Genomic DNA, 18,029 nt, shown 5'->3' with positions numbered 1-18,029 from the left:
ATTCAGTGTTTTCAGCTGATTTCTAAAAAAAATATTTTTCATGGTGTTGAGTAACATATTTAGTTAGTTTGTTGGATTTGGACGGGTTAAGTGAATAACAGCTATTATTGATTTTCTCAAAATATTTCAGCAACCTTTTTGATTTCCGTATTGTGGTGTCTGAAACTGAATTGACACTAAAGTTGATGTGCCGAGGGCCGGGGGAGTATAGCACCTGCACGTTTGTGTAAATATGAATCTTTAACTGTAATAATTCGCTGTTCATAGTGAAGCATTACTGGTGTGTGGGGAAATAAATACAGTCAAGCACATGTGATATTACCTCTTAATGTCTTTGACAGCACATCTCCAATTTAGACAAAATGCTCAATAGCATAAATTGTTGATTATCGATGAATCTCACCAGGTTTGCCACATGATCCACAAATACTGATCATCATCATTAAGACTCAGAAAATACGGAGACTGGTTTTGGGACCCATGTGCAAAAATCATAACAAATTATATAGAAAGCAAAGGACTCTTATTGACATAATGCTTATAGTTTTCCACGTCTGTTTATTCTTCATCTCAAACAACGTGATGTGTGTGATGTCAAGAAGAAATGTGTACTGTATTTGTGTCACAATAAACTTCTAAACATGTGGTATCAACTCTTCATATCTACTTTTATTTTTGCAGGGCCCTGTTCTAGATCTATAATTGCATGGTTGTCATTCACTGTATACGTTTGTGAACGTGATCAACTTTTTATATTAGGGTGTGACTTTGACCTGTGACCTTGATTCCTGACAATCAGCCTTTTATGTTACCTGTTACCTAGACGTTAAGCCCCTATTTCTTTGTGATGTTTCCCAAAAATGTATTAAAAGAATGAAGAAAGGATGTTTAAAGAGAAGAGGGCAAGTGAAAGGCAAGAATTGGCTTGGGAGAAGAATTGGGAATAAAAGAGACAGGTAAATACAGACAGGAGAGAAATGAGCACGCAGAGTCAGAAAGAGACTAACAGTAACACAGCGAGAATGTTCCCCAGTGGGTTTTTTACATCACCGTGTGACAAACTGCACAGAGACTCAATGTTCAAACATTATTAAACAACTCAGTGTTTCTCTGCTCAGCACAGCCCGGGCCTCGCAAACGTCCTGCTGTACTGGGACCCCAGTCAAAAATCAATGGACTGAAACTGAGTATTATTCGATTGATCAATTAATTAATCATTTAGGTCATTTTTCAAGCACAAATACTAGATCATTCCCTGGTTTCAGTTTTTCAGTGTAATTATGTGCTGCTTTGGTCTTGTGTAATAGTGAGTTGATCATTTTATGGTTGGACCGGAAAAGCCTAAAGACATGAACGTAGGTTTTAGGATATTGTGACGAGCATATTTAGCTATTTACTGACATTTCATAAACGAAACAATTAAGCATATTAGTTACTTACTGGCAGATATCGTTGCAATCCTAGACTAAATAGGTGTTACTCACAACCGATCACACCCCCAACAGCAGCAACTGTAGTATTACGACAACACTGTAATATTTACTTGAAAGACATGTTTGTCGAGTTTTATTATCATTTCATCGTTACCGACATACTTGATTTACAGTGGAGGAACGGATCCATAAAAATCAAGTACAAACATTTCTATCTTTATTAACATCATTGTCTGTAAATTAATTAGCCACCGTACTGTGTATGTGTTTAGTGCACAAAATAGGAAGTTAAAAAAAATATTCAGGATGCGGTTCTGCAGGTAAAACCCAGTGACCAATCAGAGCCTCTTGCTAAACCCAATAAATACAAACTGGGGGGGGGGGGGGGGGGGGGGGGGGGGGGGTTGGTGTGGTTTTGTTGTGTGTGTTTCAGTGTTTTGGCGGTATTTCCAATTTGAGCAAATCATCACCATCCAGGAACTCATCTATAAACTCCAGCACCTCCCCCTGCAGATACACACACACATGAAAAAGAAAAGAGACAACTCAGCGGGGTCTGTTTGAAGTGCATACACATTCAATATTTGACTCACAGTTCTATCTGTGAGTTCTCACCTGGCATTACTAAAGAGATAGCAGCCAATAACTGACAGGTGTTCACCGCATGCAGCATGTAGTCCTGGTTTGTACTGGGTGTGCTTGGGCTGCATCGTAAGAATTTAAAGAAATTGTTTTGCTGCCATCTGATGGCCGTCTGCCATATTACAGCTTAATAAACACAGCCTACATTGTACTGCAGGGTGTCATGTGATCAGACTAAAGAATCCAGGATTTTCCAGGACCAAGCCTGATCCAAACTTGAACTGATAACATGGGAATTATACAGGTCTATTTTTAGCAGTAAAAATGATTCCCTTGACTAAAGATATCCCGCCGCATAAAAGCATCCTGTGATGCACTAGATATATATATATAAACGTTATTAATCCCTAAGGGGAAATTTGTTAACACACATAAATATGTAAACACAGGCACTCACCTCGTCATCGCTCACCAGGTGCTGTCTAGAGAACTCCAACATCTGTTGCTGCATGGTGGTCTGATTGTAGTATCGCAGTGCCTCCTGAAGCACAACAGAGAAAGAAGGCAGAGTGCACGTGCTGAATCAGTTTCACAGCCTTAATTAAATATGCTTATTTGCTTTATTTAGAGAGTTACATTTGTAGATTGATATCACTATAATACTGTATATATCTATTAAATATAAAGCAGACGGACACAAACAAACAGCCACCTTGGTTTTGTCACAAAGCCTCTGCACCTGGCAAAGAAATATGCACATACAACCTTTATGGTTTTCCTTTGTTTCAAGTATTTTTGTTAAGCTAAGCTAACAGACATGAGAGAGCTGTCAAACGTCTCATCTAACCAACTAAAAGACCCTTTTCAACCTATTTGAACTAAAAGCAACACACTTATTTGCTTTCTTGCCATGAGTTACTGTAAATGGGAAGACTGATACCACTTAAAAGTCTGTCTGTGCTAAGCCAGTTAGTTTAGCTTAAAGATTAGAAACTACAGGAAACAGCCAGCCTGGCTCTGTCCAAAGGCAACCAAATCTGCCAAGCAGCACCCAAAAAGCTCCCTGATTAGCCTGTTGTTTGTTTATTCATAACTAAAAGGAACTGGGTGCATAAGATATGTAGTCATTAATATGTCTCACTGGTCTGGCGAGGAAGTCCTCCTCCGTCAGCTCCCACCGGCTTTTGTGGAACTGGTAATAGGCCAAGTTATTCTTCATAACTTCATCGCTGGGGTCAAAGAGCACGTAGCTGGCTGCACACGGTACTGCGTTCTTCAGGTCATTCACTGAAAACACGATTACAGAACTTAATCCAGGGAATTCAGTCATAATAACACAGTAGACGTTTGGAAACACCACGCTACTCACATTTGTAATAGGCGAACTGCAAGTAGTGGTACATGGTGGCCACAAAATTATCCACCACAAAACCACCTACGACTGGTGTCAGTTCACTTTCACATTTCACTTTCCTGTCAAGGACCTCGATGTAGTGATCTGAGGAGGAAAGGTTCAAAATCATATGATGGAGAGAAAAAAAAGATTACATTTAGGCCTACCAAGAAAGTTTTGAATAAAGGGTTGATTAAAAGACAAAGAGACGACAGATGCAAAAGGTTTGGATCTTTAACAAAAGAGAAATGCAGGTGTCGATGGACAGGGCGGGAGGATGAGAGTCAAAGGTGGCCCACTGCAGAGGAACTGACCGGCTATGGAGGGGTAGAAGTCTTTGAAGTCTTTGACGTCTCTGGGCCCCTCGGACGCAGCCAGACACTCGTCGTAGACCTTGAAGAAATCACGCAGAGACAGCTCCATGTCTGACACCGAAGTACGGAAGTTTTCTCCGTTGTACGCCCGTACAGATCGCACAAACAGTGTCTGCAATAACACATACACAAAGGAAATATTGTTTATTTTGGACAGGATTGCATTACTGAAGAATTCCAGGTTAAAAGTTACTTTCTTATTCAAATCAATAACATTTCTAATGATCTTTATTGCTATTGTGACCTTTACCAACATTGCTGCAATGCTTCTAAACTTAAAACCTTATGGCAGGCAGTATAACCATGAATATGAGAAGGAAAAAAATGACAATATGAATTACATGGCACTCTTATCACTGAGTCGCAAATATGGCTTTCAATTATTATTTTGCTCCATCTCTTAAAGAACTAACACACCCACATGTTTCTTCTTCGACACCCCACCAGTTCTCATCCTCTGAGATCACACAGAATTAACTGTCTGACGTTTCAAACTCGTTTACAATTCTCCATGTTCAGATAAACTTCCTATCAAAACTCATCATATGAGCTTTATGCCTTTATGCTTTCTATCTTTCTCTCCGGCTGGAAAACAGCTTGAATCATGCATCCACGGGGAAAAGGCATATTCAAAGATTGACCTTGAGATTTTATGAATCAACATCAGATCATTCATACCCATTCACACACAACAGGAACAGCCTGCGGGGCCAAATCCAGGGTTTAGTGTCTTGCCCAAGGACACAACGACATGGACTAGCAGAGCCAGGGATCGAACCGCTGATCCTTTGATTGAAGGACAACCCTGCTCTACCACTGAGCGACAGTCACCTTGCGAAATGTGTTGTAACAATGCTGTAGCTGCCATTGCCATTTCTATTTGTGCTTGATAGAAGTCTTTGCGGGCAGGTTGTCGGCTACAAGACTTCCTCCCATCTCTTTTATTGGGATCCTTGAAATGTCTTAAATCTTCTTTTAGGATTTAAGCTTTAGGATTTTGTAACATTAAAATGTTACAAAATGTTGTAATTTATAATTGTCTTTGACAATGACGCTGTGGAAGCACTAGTGTCTATGAATGACTTTAACCATGATGTGGCCAGCTTGGCCAGTTCAACACAGGCTGTGTACTCCTTCAGCACACCCACAGCCAATAATAGGATGGCTTGTGTATATTTATATGAGTTAACAAAGAAGTGGGTATGGGTGTGACTTACATACAAACGCCTTTACTCCTCCTTCTGATTCTGTGTGTGTGTGTGTGTGTGTGTGTGTGTGTGTGGGTGTGTGAGTTTGTGTGTGTGTGTGTGTGTGTGTGTGTGTGTGTGTGTGTGTGTGTGTGTGTGTGTGTGTGTGCGTGTGTGAGTGTGTGTGCACCTCATAGGATTTGGTCTCCAGGTCTTTGAGGTGCTCGTCGGATCCCGGCAGACTCTTGTAGTAAGCCATGTTCCTCTGCATCATCTCATCATTTGGGTGTTTCAGCAGGAAGGTGTGGGCAGCCGACACCGCCTTGGCCAGGTTGTCGGACTGGGAGACATAAAAACACACATTGTAAACAGCTATTTTTGTTGTGTTTATTAGTTGATGAAATATTATAAAATAAAAAATAATATAAACTAACTGATCAATGCAATGCAAACTCTACACTGTAGTACAATGTGGAGAAGTCACAGGGACCTAATAACTCAACAATTACTATATTTTAAATCATTAGAAATCAATGTTCAGGTCACATACATTTAAAACAATTCAAGTATTCAGGTTTTTCCTTTTAATTTGTCGCACCTCTGTTTCCATGGCAATATAAGCCTACATCTAGGCCAAATGATTTTTCCGATTCATAACTTCTTAGTCCTATATCGAAAATAGTTCCCTTCTAGAGGTTGTGAACCGTTAAATGTTTTTTGTTTGTTTCATTATTTGTGTCCATTGTACTTCTTAACTGGAAGGGCAATACAACTCAAGCATTCACAGGTAAAAAGTCCAGGACCTCCCCTCATGATCAACAGACCCGAACCCTCACAGACCTGTGCATCCGTGGCACGTAGGTGACGTCAGAAAGCAACAGAAAACACTGTCAGTGACGTTGAGAAAGAAAGTGTGGGCGCATTGAAAACCACCACCTTACACCGACTATCACAACAAGGTACCCACACACGTACAACCACACAAGGGTCGGAGCCCCTCGACACTCTGATGACCCCCACACATGATGTGACGTGCGTACCTTGAAGTAGGCATACTGCAGGTATTTGTACGGCTCTCTGTCCTCAAACTCAATGATGGTGTCCCGGCTGGGCATCGTCTGCCTGAAAGCGGGCAGCCCCTGCTTGCAGCGCTTCAGGCACTGCGCCCTCTTCATAACGTTTCCAAACGCCCGCAGCTCTGGAAACTCCACAAACTTCTGCTCGTCTTCCAGCCGGACGGAGCTGCAGTTCAGGTTGCAGAAGGCCTCGCTGTCCCGCAGCAGCCGGTACAGCCGCAGAGACACCTCCATGTACTCCACCGTCTCCTTCCACTTCTCTCCGGTGTACTGGTCCAGTGCGTGTTTGTAAGCGGACTCCAGGGGCATCAGCTCGTGCCTGGGGAAACTCCTGAAGCTGTATTTTTCATACTGGGAGTGCACCACAGAGATGAAAAATGCGGCGACAAGCGCCGAGAAGAATTGGGAAGAAGTGGAGGATGCCATTTTTAAGTTTGGTTTAATGGTGGACTCGGGGTGATCCTGGTGTGGGAGCGTGGTTCTCTAGGACCGCCTCGAGTTCCACGACGTATCCGGACAAAGCCTCTCCACCCCCGGGCGCAAGGCTTGATCAGCCGCTCCATTGGGTGGGGGCTGCTGGAGCTGCTCCTCCCACTGAACCACACGAGTACATCTCTGCTCTTGTTCAGTCCTTTTAAAGGACGAGTAAACCTGACAGAGAACAGAGCTGAGTAACTTCACACGTGAGGGATAACTTACTGCACTTTATACATAAGGGACAACGTCATTTAGCCATTTTGTTAAACTTCAGGACTGACCAAGAACATATAATTCAACGCAACTCTGCTCTTTAAACTTGTTTCCTCTCCGTCACCAATTAAAACCCTGCATGATGCGTCCCTCCCACTGCCACGTAGAGACATTCCTGTCCGGTCTCCCCCCCTCAGGCCTGCACCCCAACACAGCAGTCAGGATCAATGTATCACATCTTCTGGGGGGGGGGGCCTTATGTGTTCTGCTCATTTGACTGCAATTCAGAGTCGTATCCATCGTTGGATGCGTGATTTATATGGGTCGGGGGGGGGGGGGGGGGGGAGTGTGGAGCCCCTACGTTACCACGTTGACACATATCAGAGGCTGCACTGCGCAGGAGCAATACGTGGTGCCCAAAACTATCCCATTCAATCCCAAAGGGCGTCAAAGCAGCCAAAAGGAAGCGGGAGTGGACAGGAAATATAAAGTATAATTTCAAAATAAAAGCACAATTTATAGCAACGCTTTGTTCGCAACTGTTCGCGTCTCACAGAGACATCAGTTTAAATATTCGTGTAACCCTTTGTAATTCAGCTTCATCAACAATACGCGACGTTCAGGTACCCAGTCGACGTTGTCACGTTAAAGTTCAACCGGAAGTGAAACCGTTTTATCTAGCTTGACACGTGATCATTCCTGCTTTGGGACCGAAGGCAGGACTTCTATCCAAGTCGGAGTAGAGGAAACCACCGGGGAACAAGGAGGCAGCACATACTCACACAAGCCGTACCCAGTTATCTCCATCGGCAGTGAAAATGACCCAGTGCGTGCAGGGGATGCTGTATTTGTCGGTTCTGGTGGCGTTCGCCGCCTGCAACGCTCCTCCGGTACCGTTAGACGACATCTTCATTGAGAAAACTTTCGTGCCAGAGCAGTGTGTGCGCGCAGTCAAAGACGGGGATTATGTCAGGTATCACTACAATGGCATGTTTCCGGACGGCAAGAAATTCGACTCTAGGTGAGTATCACGCGAAGAAAGAATTTATTCCCACTTCTTGTCTCTCTGTGCAGAGCAGACCGGGTGCACGGTGGGGATAGCGTGCGCGATGCGTAAACGTGCGCGTTGAGCGGTTAGCCACGCAGGCAGGCTGACTGGACTCTGAATCCATGTATGCTTAGCTCAAGGGCCCCAACACCTTTTATTAGCACAGGGATTACACTAAAGGCCCCTATCTGATCAGATGGAGAGTGTTGCTGCTGTAGAGATATTAGCCTGCTTGGTCACACTGAATTCAATGAAACCTGAGGGCCATGTCCTTATACTTAAAGCTATACCTGCTTCCAGGACCTCTGAAGGTACCTGCACTCCACTTTAGAAACCACCTATATTATCGAAAGTAGTAACAGTGTAACATGCAAAGCGGTCTGCTTTCAACCCAGGGCCCCTTGACACCCGAGGGTCCCAAAAGCCTCAGATTCACTGTTTCTTCGGTTATTTTCTGAATTGCACATTTCTAAAAAAATGTACTAAAGTATGCAGGCCCTGCAGTATTAGCTAACTGTGTGGCCTCGACTTGTAGAGGGGCCCTGTGCTCAAATAAATGTCTAAACCAAGTAAAATGTGTACACATTTAAATCGGGCCATGTCTATGTGTGTTCTATCTCAGTACATCACAGGCTGTAAAGATGGTGACTTTTAAATCTCACATAAATAAGAGAGTTGTCAAAAGCAAGATTTATTTGTTCCTCCGAAATTGATTTCCGACAACATATACGGTCACTGATAAAACAACACTACACATTTTGTGAACTATATAGAGTTTTATGGTATAAATAAGTTTGCAGCAAGGCCCCAAATGAATGTAGTTGTTTCCTTACAAGTATATAACATAACCTGTTTATGTGTATGTGTTCCAGTTATGACCGTAGCAGCACCTACAATGTGTTTGTTGGCAAGAAGCAGCTGATCGCAGGGATGGACAAAGCTCTGGTGGGGATGTGTGTGAACCAGAGAAGCCTGGTCAAGATCCCACCTCACCTCGCATATGGCAAAAAGGGATACGGTGAGTTCTAAACCTCCTTTCATATTAGCACATTCCTGTGATCCCTGATTGTTCTGAATCAGACAGGACATAATATCACATGTTCTCCAAAAGGTTTGAGGACAGTGTGTTTATTCCTCTGTTATTATAAATACACATGACGAGTGACCTGCTTACGCTAACAATGAGAGAATTTGGTGGGACATTGCCAGGAGCTTAAGGGACCAAAGTTTGCAGTACCATATTGTGTTGTACTAGAGTCAGTCGAAGCAGAGAGGAAGTGGGCTGCTCCCAAGCGTCCATGTTTAATGATGTCAGAGGGACGTCACAAACCAGGAAGCAGGTCAGAGGAAGATGCTCAAGATTGATGGATCAAGATTTTCAGCAGGTAGTAACTACACTGCAGATGCCAGAGCATTAGCAGATGGAAGATACACTTTACAAATCTTGATCTATATTTGAACATAAATAAATCTGGCCCAGTGTGCACCAGATAGTGTTTGTGTCAGAACATGTTGATATATTTGCATGTAATTGCAGTGATGAGAGTAAACATGTAGAGGCTCTGTTTACATGTAGAGACCGTTGCGTCACTTGTGTGTGCATGAAATAGTTAGACTACTATGGGAGAGAGAGGAGAGAGGGAGGCATGTGTGGACAGGTAAAAACAAGTCTGTATCAGAGAAAAGATGAGAGAGAAAAAGGAGAATATAGAGAGGTGAGAATTTAGAGGAGGTAGAGAGAGATTTAAACGGGAAAGAGGCCTACCAGGTTATTGGTAGTGAAGATTGAAAGGCTGCCACCCACACATTCCTTGCCCCCCTCCTCCACCTCCCCCGACTCCCACTTCAACTTCTCCACTGTCTCCTGGAGGCTTGTTGAGCTATTAAATGCTCAAAAGACAGGGACTGTGCTCATGTTTGCAAACAGCTGGTTGAGATGTTGGTGATTGTCCAAAACCAGAAAGCAGTGAAAATAGCTTATCACAATTCTCTTAATCCCAAACTAAAGCCTTGTTTTGTCCAAACAACAGTCCACAACTGTACAAGTCAAGGAAACGCAGTAATTCAGTACATTTGATAAGATAAAACCATCAAACTATTTAGATAATCCATCATCATAATTTAGACCTGTGTTTCTGAACCAGAACAGTGAGGGAATAGTTCATTTTCATTATGAATTCACTATATAAATTAGTGAAGGTCACTGAAGAGAAATCCTATGTGATGTGTATTAATTTAGTGGTCAAAGTCAAAACAACTAAATAAAAGAATGTCTAGTCTTACCCATTACTATAATTAATCATTTAATTAGGCTGACTTCATAGTCCAATGAGATATGACATAAATCATAATTGGTTTCATAGTAAGCTTTGGTCAAAGTAACCATATGTTCCAATTTTGAGGTAACTTTCAAAACTGTGTTATTATTTTTTTATTTAAAATATAATACCCACATTTTAAAAATGCATGTTTAATTCATTGACCAACACAAACAACTCCTGAGGGAAAAAAAACGTCTGTAAATTTGTATTTGTAATGCAGCGGTCTAATGAACGACTTCCCAACCGCGTCAACTCCAAAGCAATACTCTCGCCTCTCACTGCCAGGTTCATGGAGAAGGGAAGGCAATCATGAGGATTTATCTTGACTTTTCTTTTTCCCTTAGGTGAAATCATCCCTGCAGATTCGATCCTCCATTTTGACGTCCTGCTGCTCGACGTGTGGAACCCGGAGGACGGCGTCCAGATCAACACCTACCACACGCCGTCCAACTGCTCCAGAAAGGTAGAGGTGTCGGACTACATTCGCTACCACTACAATGGCACCCTGCTGGATGGGACCCTCTTTGATTCCAGGTTGGTTCTGTGCAATAGTCCCTCATTCACACAGACATGCAGCCACACAGCTATATGTAACCTCTCTCCCCCACCCTGCGATGCAGCCATACCCGTATGCGCACCTATGACACGTACGTTGGGATTGGGTGGCTGATTGCCGGTATGGATCAGGGCCTTCTGGGAATGTGTGTTGGAGAGAGACGCATCATCACTATGCCGCCGTCACTTGGATACGGAGAGAATGGAGACGGTGAGTGTTCACAATTTCTTCATCATCATTTGTTTCCTCGAGTCTGATTACATTCCTGTTGGGGATCTTTTAGAATAACAATAGATTGATATTTACTGTGGAAAGCAACAGGTGCTGTAGTTGCATATTTATGGCATTAGGTGGCGGTATATCACACATATGTGTGAACATATGCAGTTAAACTACATGTCTCATCTTGTTGTACTCTCTCGTCAGAGATGGAGAATGCCAAATCTTTCTTTTTCCAAACCCTAGCCCTGATCAATTTCTTTGCAAAATTGCAACTTTGTATTTGCATTTTTTACTTCTTATCTTAGAACGTACATTTTAATGTAAATAAAACATATTACTTTTATGACAAATTTTGTCATCATTTTCCGTCCGAATACACTTTTGCTTTGTTGTCAGTCGTTGTGCTAAGCCAAGCTAACGGCTGCTGGCTGTATCTTCATGTTTACGGATAACAACATAAAGGCTTTTGATCCTCTCGTCACACAGAAAGGGAAATAATGACTCTCGCACAAGTATTCCTTATACTGACTTTTACTCGCAATATATTTTATTAACATTTTCAAATAACCTCCAACAATAACATATAGTATGAGGGAAACTATCAACAACATTTAACCGACCTTGTTAATAACAGTAACTCCTGGTCAATCTTGTATAGTTCCTGAACCCTTTTCTCCTTCTCGCTCTAGGAAGCGACATCCCAGGACAGGCGTCTCTGGTGTTTGACGTCGTACTCCTGGACCTCCACAACACCAAAGATGGGATCACAGTGACCAATCAGATCATACCTGAGTCCTGCACAAGGAAGTCCGTTGCTGGAGACTTTGTACGCTACCACTACAATGGCAGCCTCCTGGATGGAACATTTTTTGATTCCAGGTGTGTGTCAGTGTTTAGTATTCATCATGTTAACCACGCAGAAAAGCTCACAGTAGATTTTATTATAAATATAAATGTTTAATGTCTGTTGTTCCTCAAGTGACCTCAAGGTGGCATCATCTCTCTGTGCACTGAACATGTTTTGAGAGGTGAACAACCTAAAAAACACTGGTGGGAACTTCCTGTTTGCTTACAGAGTGCTGCATCCTGTGATTTGTCACACAGTTCTGCTTATGACAGATGATAAATTCAGGCAATGCACATATCATTTCTAATCTGTGGAGAACATGACAGTGTACTTTTTTAACCCTGGTTATAGCTTTAGAAAATCTCTGAAGATGACAGAAAATATCAACCGTCACTTTTTGAAGAACCTTTCTTGCATACTACTTTTTAAAAAAATAGTCAGCTCACTGGGTAGAGCGCGTCGTCCTCTAATAACATGGCGCTTCACGGCATCAAACTGCTTAGGCTGTGTTAACGGCAGAGGTCGAATTTAATGTATGTCTGTGTAAAAACCTTTTCCGTGTAAGTTCTCACTCTTACAGCCTTCACAGCTGTGTGGGTTTGGCCTTGTTGCCTCTCGTTTGATTGTGAACAAATTCTTTTTCACATTCTGTATAAATGAAGAGAAAGCCAATGTGTGAGCTCCCTGCCACTCACATTTTCTGTCTCTTCATGCATATAGTTTGGCCAGGAATATGATGCTCTTGATATACTAAAATGCCACCATACTTACTGTATGTGTGTGTGTGTGTGTGTGTGTGTCAACAAAAACCACAAATGCATCCTCCAAAACAAACTGCCGGTGGCAACTCAAGCCCAGTGGTTTTGAGGATTTTTGAGCATAGTCACGTCCTTTAGGTTGTCATGTGTTATTCAGATGTGCTCTTTTGTTCACTGACCTGTATATGTGATTCAATTACATCTCCCTTTATACAATGAGACAATTGACTGTGATTTTTTTTCAATGGATCAGTGGGATAATAATAATAATAACACATTTTCTATTCCACAGCTACTCTCGTAATCGTACCTATGACACCTATGTGGGTCGAGGTTATGTGATCGCCGGCATGGACGAGGGTCTGATAGGAGTCTGTGTCGGAGAGAGACGCACCGTCACCATTCCCCCACATCTCGGCTATGGAGAGGAGGGCACAGGTGTGTGTGTAATGCTGGGATGTCCTTATCTTGACAATGTTCAAAAACCAGCAGACACAAAAACTGTTTATTTTTGCAGGCTGATGAACAATTAAGTCCTATGTGAATAACATATAAAATGTCATAGTTAAAATAGTCACTCTTCTTTATCACTTTAAATATAAGCATTGCATATAAAGCAACCTGTTACAGTATCATCCCATATTTATTCCAGCCTCCTTTGCACTATTGCACAACTGTGTTTGTGTCATTGGATGGATAGGTACTTTATATATATGTGTATATCTGAACATAGTTGTCAAATGTTTATGTTTACATTTAGCTGTGTCTTGTGGCACTTTAAAGATTAATTCACAAAGATCTTGTTCTTTTAGAGTTGTATTTCAATGAATAAGGGAAACATTTCCAAATGCAGGGAAGCTGATTCTGATTGAGTTCATTTATCTGCAGCTTTAACATTGTATTTGTTGTCTTTTCCTTCATTACCATGTCTCTCTCAGGCTCTAAGATCCCTGGTTCAGCCGTACTGGTGTTTGACGTTCACATCATCGACTTCCACAACCCGTCAGACACCACCGAGGTCATCGTCACGCACAAGACAGAAGAGTGTGTCAAGCAAACCAAGAAGGGAGACTTTGTCAAATACCACTACAACGCGTCTCTGATGGACGGCTCGTCCATCGACTCCACGTGAGTAAACTTCTGTCAGACACGTTAAGGCCGGATGGAAAATAAAACTTAACACCGTTCTGGCCTGTTGAGTGACGCAAAGTGTCAGTGGAGGAATAGGAGGGGGTTACAGGGGACGCTGCCCTGGATGCCCGTGCACGTTGGCACTGCCTCACTGCCCTTCGCGGTCCCAGGGGGCTCCCAGTAGTATTTCTCTCCTTATCAAAGCCAATGTGTGTAGGGATATATAAGTGTGTCAATATCAGTGTGTGTAGCCGTGGGGATGTAGCTCAACTCACCTCAGGGGCTGAAGGATGACGACGTTGTGAAGACCTCTCAGTCGGCAGGTGACGTCTCGATCAAGGAACTGATTAATTGATGGCTCAAAAAGGCTCAAAAACAAGTTATTTAGTATCGTATCTTTCAAGCGGCAGTGATGTTGAAGAATGAGGATGAAAGAATCTCCGCGGACACTGTTCTTTCTGGTATAATAGAGTTTATTACAGACAGGAATCACAGGTCAGGAACCGGCGACTAGTCAGCCCGGAGACTTCTCGGTCAATCAGAAGGTCTCCTGGAGACTGCAGGGCAGCTCAGTTATTATCCCACGCCGTCGTGCCCAGAACTTGAGATACATAACGTCACACAGGAACCCCCAATCTAAATACTTACCTTCCAGCTATAGGAAGGAGTATCATACATCAAGATTTGGACATAACATAATGTCACACAAAGGCCTCTAACACATACCCTCCGGACACAGGAACAGACCCTTCCTCCAACAGGTCAAAGGGCATTCTTTGACCCGCTGGAGGGGGACCCCGACCGGTAACACATGTGGAACGGTATGTCGGAAGCGGAGCTTCTAAGGAAGCGCAGGATACACGACATTAGTTAAACTGCAATGCACCCGTCAATAAGAGCTAATGAGCTACATAGTGATCCAATTTATTGATGTAAAGGAAAAGTAAAGTAGAAGATTGCCGAGGCCGTTTTGATGATAAATCTAATGGAAACTGATTTTTATTTTTTAATTTTCTTTGGGAAATCTTCTAATAATGAATTACATAAAATATCAGAAACATTAAAGATAAACTAATCTTTTTCGGAATAGCTTGAAGTCTTGAATTGTCCTTGATGCCAGTTTCAGCCTTCAAAACTATGTTGGTTTCTGAATTCAAACCGAGCTGAAACGCTTGATAAAATGCAGACTTAACTCATATACTCTGACCACATGACGTTGTGGCAAAATGACGAGCAGAGACACGTTGATTTGGAGTAGCAACCCAGTGGGAAGTGTTTTAATGAGCACAAGGCAACATTCAACAAGTCCAATGTTTTAGGATATTCAGCATATAGTTATAGTGTAAATTCCCCTATCATACTTTCCACCAATCAAATAAGTTGTTGGAATCAGAAACCACAGCTCCTCCTGCTTCCCAAACATGTCGTGTTCTTTCGGGGTCTCCCTCGCTTACCGAAACGACCTGGCACACGATTTACTCCGGGTGGATCAAGGTGCCCTTTTTGCAGAACACACGAGTCATGTATGGCAAGTTTATGCCGCAGTCATTCTTCTTTCTGTTAATTGCCCAAGTCCCAATATCTAGGAGACATCTGTTACAAAACCAGATGTTTCCAACATAACAAGTTATATAAACATAACAAGTTATATAAACTGTTTTCTGAAGGCCAACTGTATGTTAAATTATGATTTTCTCCAACGATCATCAGCCTGACAAAGAAAGAAGAGGTAAAGCTTCATCTTTACCTCTTATTCTCACATGAGGACATGCAAACATGAGGAGTTAGTAAATGATAAGTGGTAAAGGACACTGTAAGAAGTTATTCCGCATGTGTGCTTGCTTAAGAATAAATAATGTCTAAAATTACAGGTATTTTCTGTGTCGCGCTTGTCGGGAGAGTGAAGAGGAAGACAGCATTCGGGCAGCCAGTGGGGAGCCGTTTATTTTCTTGTTCAAGATGACAAGCTTACAACAGTCCCTAAATCTGAATTATATACCTCGCTTAATGCCACTTCTCCACCAATCAGGTTTAGCCAGTCGAACCAGACACATTTGGTCGGGTATTTACTTACATATATCTCTTCACTTTCATTATCACATACCTCCACTTTCCAGTCTGAGTCAGGTTGACTTTTTGGCTGGTGATACAAAGTTCCCTACTCCACTTTTCTGGGAATAGCTCTCATGCCTATCCTGAAAACGGGGGTCAAAATGACAGATCACATGAGGTCACATACAGTTATTCTTCAACATCTCGTTGCACAGTGAGAGGCCGACACAGATGCGAATAGAAAAACTCTTGAGTTACATTCATTTTTATTCTTTTGTTCATTGTTTTCCATTCATTCAGTGCTTCTGGGTAACACCGTAGTAATTTAATGACCAAGAAACTTCTCTTCGCCTCTTCCAACAACCTGAACTCAATTTGTTTCAGATATAATTATGGAAAGACATACAACATCGTCCTGGGAGCCAACCAGGTAGTCCCAGGGATGGAAGAAGGACTGATGGACATGTGTGTGGGAGAGAAGAGGCACCTTGTTATTCCTCCTCACCTGGGCTATGGGGAGAGAGGAGTCAGTAAGTCACACACAACCACACAAGCAGTTAAACCCAGAATACATGTGATGGTGCCAGCTGTTTACCCATTTCACTAATAAACAAACACAAACCATAACCATAAGTGGTAACAGTTTAATATGTACAATACAGATAGTTAAAGGAAAAGTTTCTCTTGTTGTCCTCTTTCATCACATTTTTGTCTGAGCTCTACCACTTGACCTACGGCTAATTCTGTTTGTGTGTTTGTATAGCTAACGAAGTCCCGGGGAGCGCTGTGCTGGTGTTTGACATCGAGCTGGTAGACATGGAGGAAGGACTTCCTGAAGGCTACATGTTCATCTGGAACGATGACGTGGCGACCGACCTCTTTACTGAGATGGACAAAGACAAGAACGAGGAAGTGGAGCCCTCTGAGGTATGTAATAACTTGTCCATAATATCTGTAACATCTTAGATATTTATTTCTGTTTGCTACAGTCCATTCAGCCTTAAATCACCCTCCTGCACCCCTCGTTTGTTTCCATAGTTTACTGACTACATCATGCAGCAGGTGAACGAGGGTAAAGGTCGCCTGGCTCCTGGCTTCGATCCTTATCGCATCATTGATAACATGTTCTCCAACCAGGACCGCGATGGAGACGGAAAGATCACAGAGGCCGAGTTCAGACTTAAAGCAGATGAAGTCTCCCATGACGAGCTATGACGGGACTGAGTGTACAACTCAGAGCAGGGTGAAGGCGGAAGGGTCAGACAACGGGGTAGTAATACATATGTGGGTGGTAGAGTAGACGGGGCCGTGAGTGTAAAGTAAGCCAGTGTGAAGCAAAAAATGTGCTGAGAGATGATTTTTATTTTATTTTATTTTTTATTTTGAAGATGATGTTCGAAGGGCTTCTTGGCCTTTAGGAAGGAAATGAGAAGAAACAGTACAGATTTAGGAGTGAGATTATTTTGAGTGCTAAGTATTGGAAAGACTCGTCTGAGGTCTACGATGACTTTCTTTTTTGTTTACCTCCACTCCCATCAAGTTCTTCTTGTTTTATGTGACATTTGTTTGTTTTTTATATTGAAGGGTACAAAAGCACTCATGTGTGAAAGAACAAACCAAGGCCTCACTCCACGATCTCTATATTCAACACTCCTTTGTGACTTTTTTTGTTGTTAACATTTTGTTATGTGTGTGAAACTTTGTTTTCTTTTCACTGGGTATCTGCTTGTCTCGGAAATATCGGACAGTCTTCCAAGAGCAATTAGTCAGTCATCACTCACTTGTTTGTTTCTGAAAGTTACACCTCATTTATTGATTAAAAAATAAGTGAAAATGTTAAGTGAGCTTAAGTTACAATAACATTTTATTTACATGGTTTACAGCTGACACATTTTACTCCTTTATCTTAATTGTCAGGATGCCTTCTGTGTTTCTGCTGTTAAAATCATCCAAGATAACACTGAAAGGTCCCAAATCCTAAAATGTTGGGGCTTTGCAGTCTTTAAATTACTCTTCATCCAAATGTCAAAATCTGTATGCAATTTAGGACTTTAAGACTTTAAGTGTGTGTGTACGTGTGTGTGTGTGTGTGTGCGTGAGAGAGAGAGAAAGAGAGATATGTGTATGTAAATGTTGCTTTTGTTTTACTTTTTCATTCAGGAGAATACCGAGGCTTGATGATGAATATGTCAACACAAAGTTTAATTTGATTAAATGACCTGACCTAAACATAAGACTGGGTCTGTCCTTTTGTCCTATACGTGTCTCTCTTTGCTTTAAACACTTATTTTAACATTTCATTTGACCAAAAGTATTGTCACACAATGGACATCTCCCTAAAAACATCTCAACATGTTCT

At 42.1% G+C, this 18,029-nt stretch overlaps 2 protein-coding genes across 2 annotated transcripts; one reads left to right on the top strand and one right to left on the bottom strand.

Annotated features, from left to right (window-relative positions):
• Window positions 1-1,538: 1,538 nt before the first annotated feature.
• Window positions 1,539-6,597, bottom strand: crtap (cartilage associated protein). Its single transcript, XM_034545258.1, has 7 exons — window positions 6,010-6,597; window positions 5,160-5,309; window positions 3,723-3,894; window positions 3,385-3,513; window positions 3,157-3,302; window positions 2,473-2,556; window positions 1,539-1,940 (listed from the first exon to the last, which is right to left on the bottom strand). Exons 1-7 carry the CDS (start codon window positions 6,469-6,471, stop codon window positions 1,863-1,865), a joined length of 1,221 nt encoding a protein of 406 aa, XP_034401149.1. The 5' UTR covers window positions 6,472-6,597; the 3' UTR covers window positions 1,539-1,862.
• An 834-nt stretch (window positions 6,598-7,431) lies between these two features.
• Window positions 7,432-17,904, top strand: fkbp9 (FKBP prolyl isomerase 9). Its single transcript, XM_034546012.1, has 10 exons — window positions 7,432-7,756; window positions 8,656-8,801; window positions 10,449-10,638; window positions 10,725-10,870; window positions 11,572-11,761; window positions 12,780-12,925; window positions 13,426-13,615; window positions 16,055-16,200; window positions 16,434-16,597; window positions 16,709-17,904. The coding sequence occupies exons 1-10, from the start codon at window positions 7,554-7,556 to the stop codon at window positions 16,883-16,885; spliced, it is 1,698 nt and encodes a 565-aa protein (XP_034401903.1). The 5' UTR covers window positions 7,432-7,553; the 3' UTR covers window positions 16,886-17,904.
• Window positions 17,905-18,029: the final 125 nt, after the last annotated feature.

The sequence above is a fragment of the Cyclopterus lumpus genome, chromosome 11 (assembly GCF_009769545.1).
Source record: "Cyclopterus lumpus isolate fCycLum1 chromosome 11, fCycLum1.pri, whole genome shotgun sequence".
Lineage (NCBI taxonomy): Eukaryota > Metazoa > Chordata > Actinopteri > Perciformes > Cyclopteridae > Cyclopterus > Cyclopterus lumpus.
This window is presented reverse-complemented; position numbering and strand designations above follow the sequence as displayed.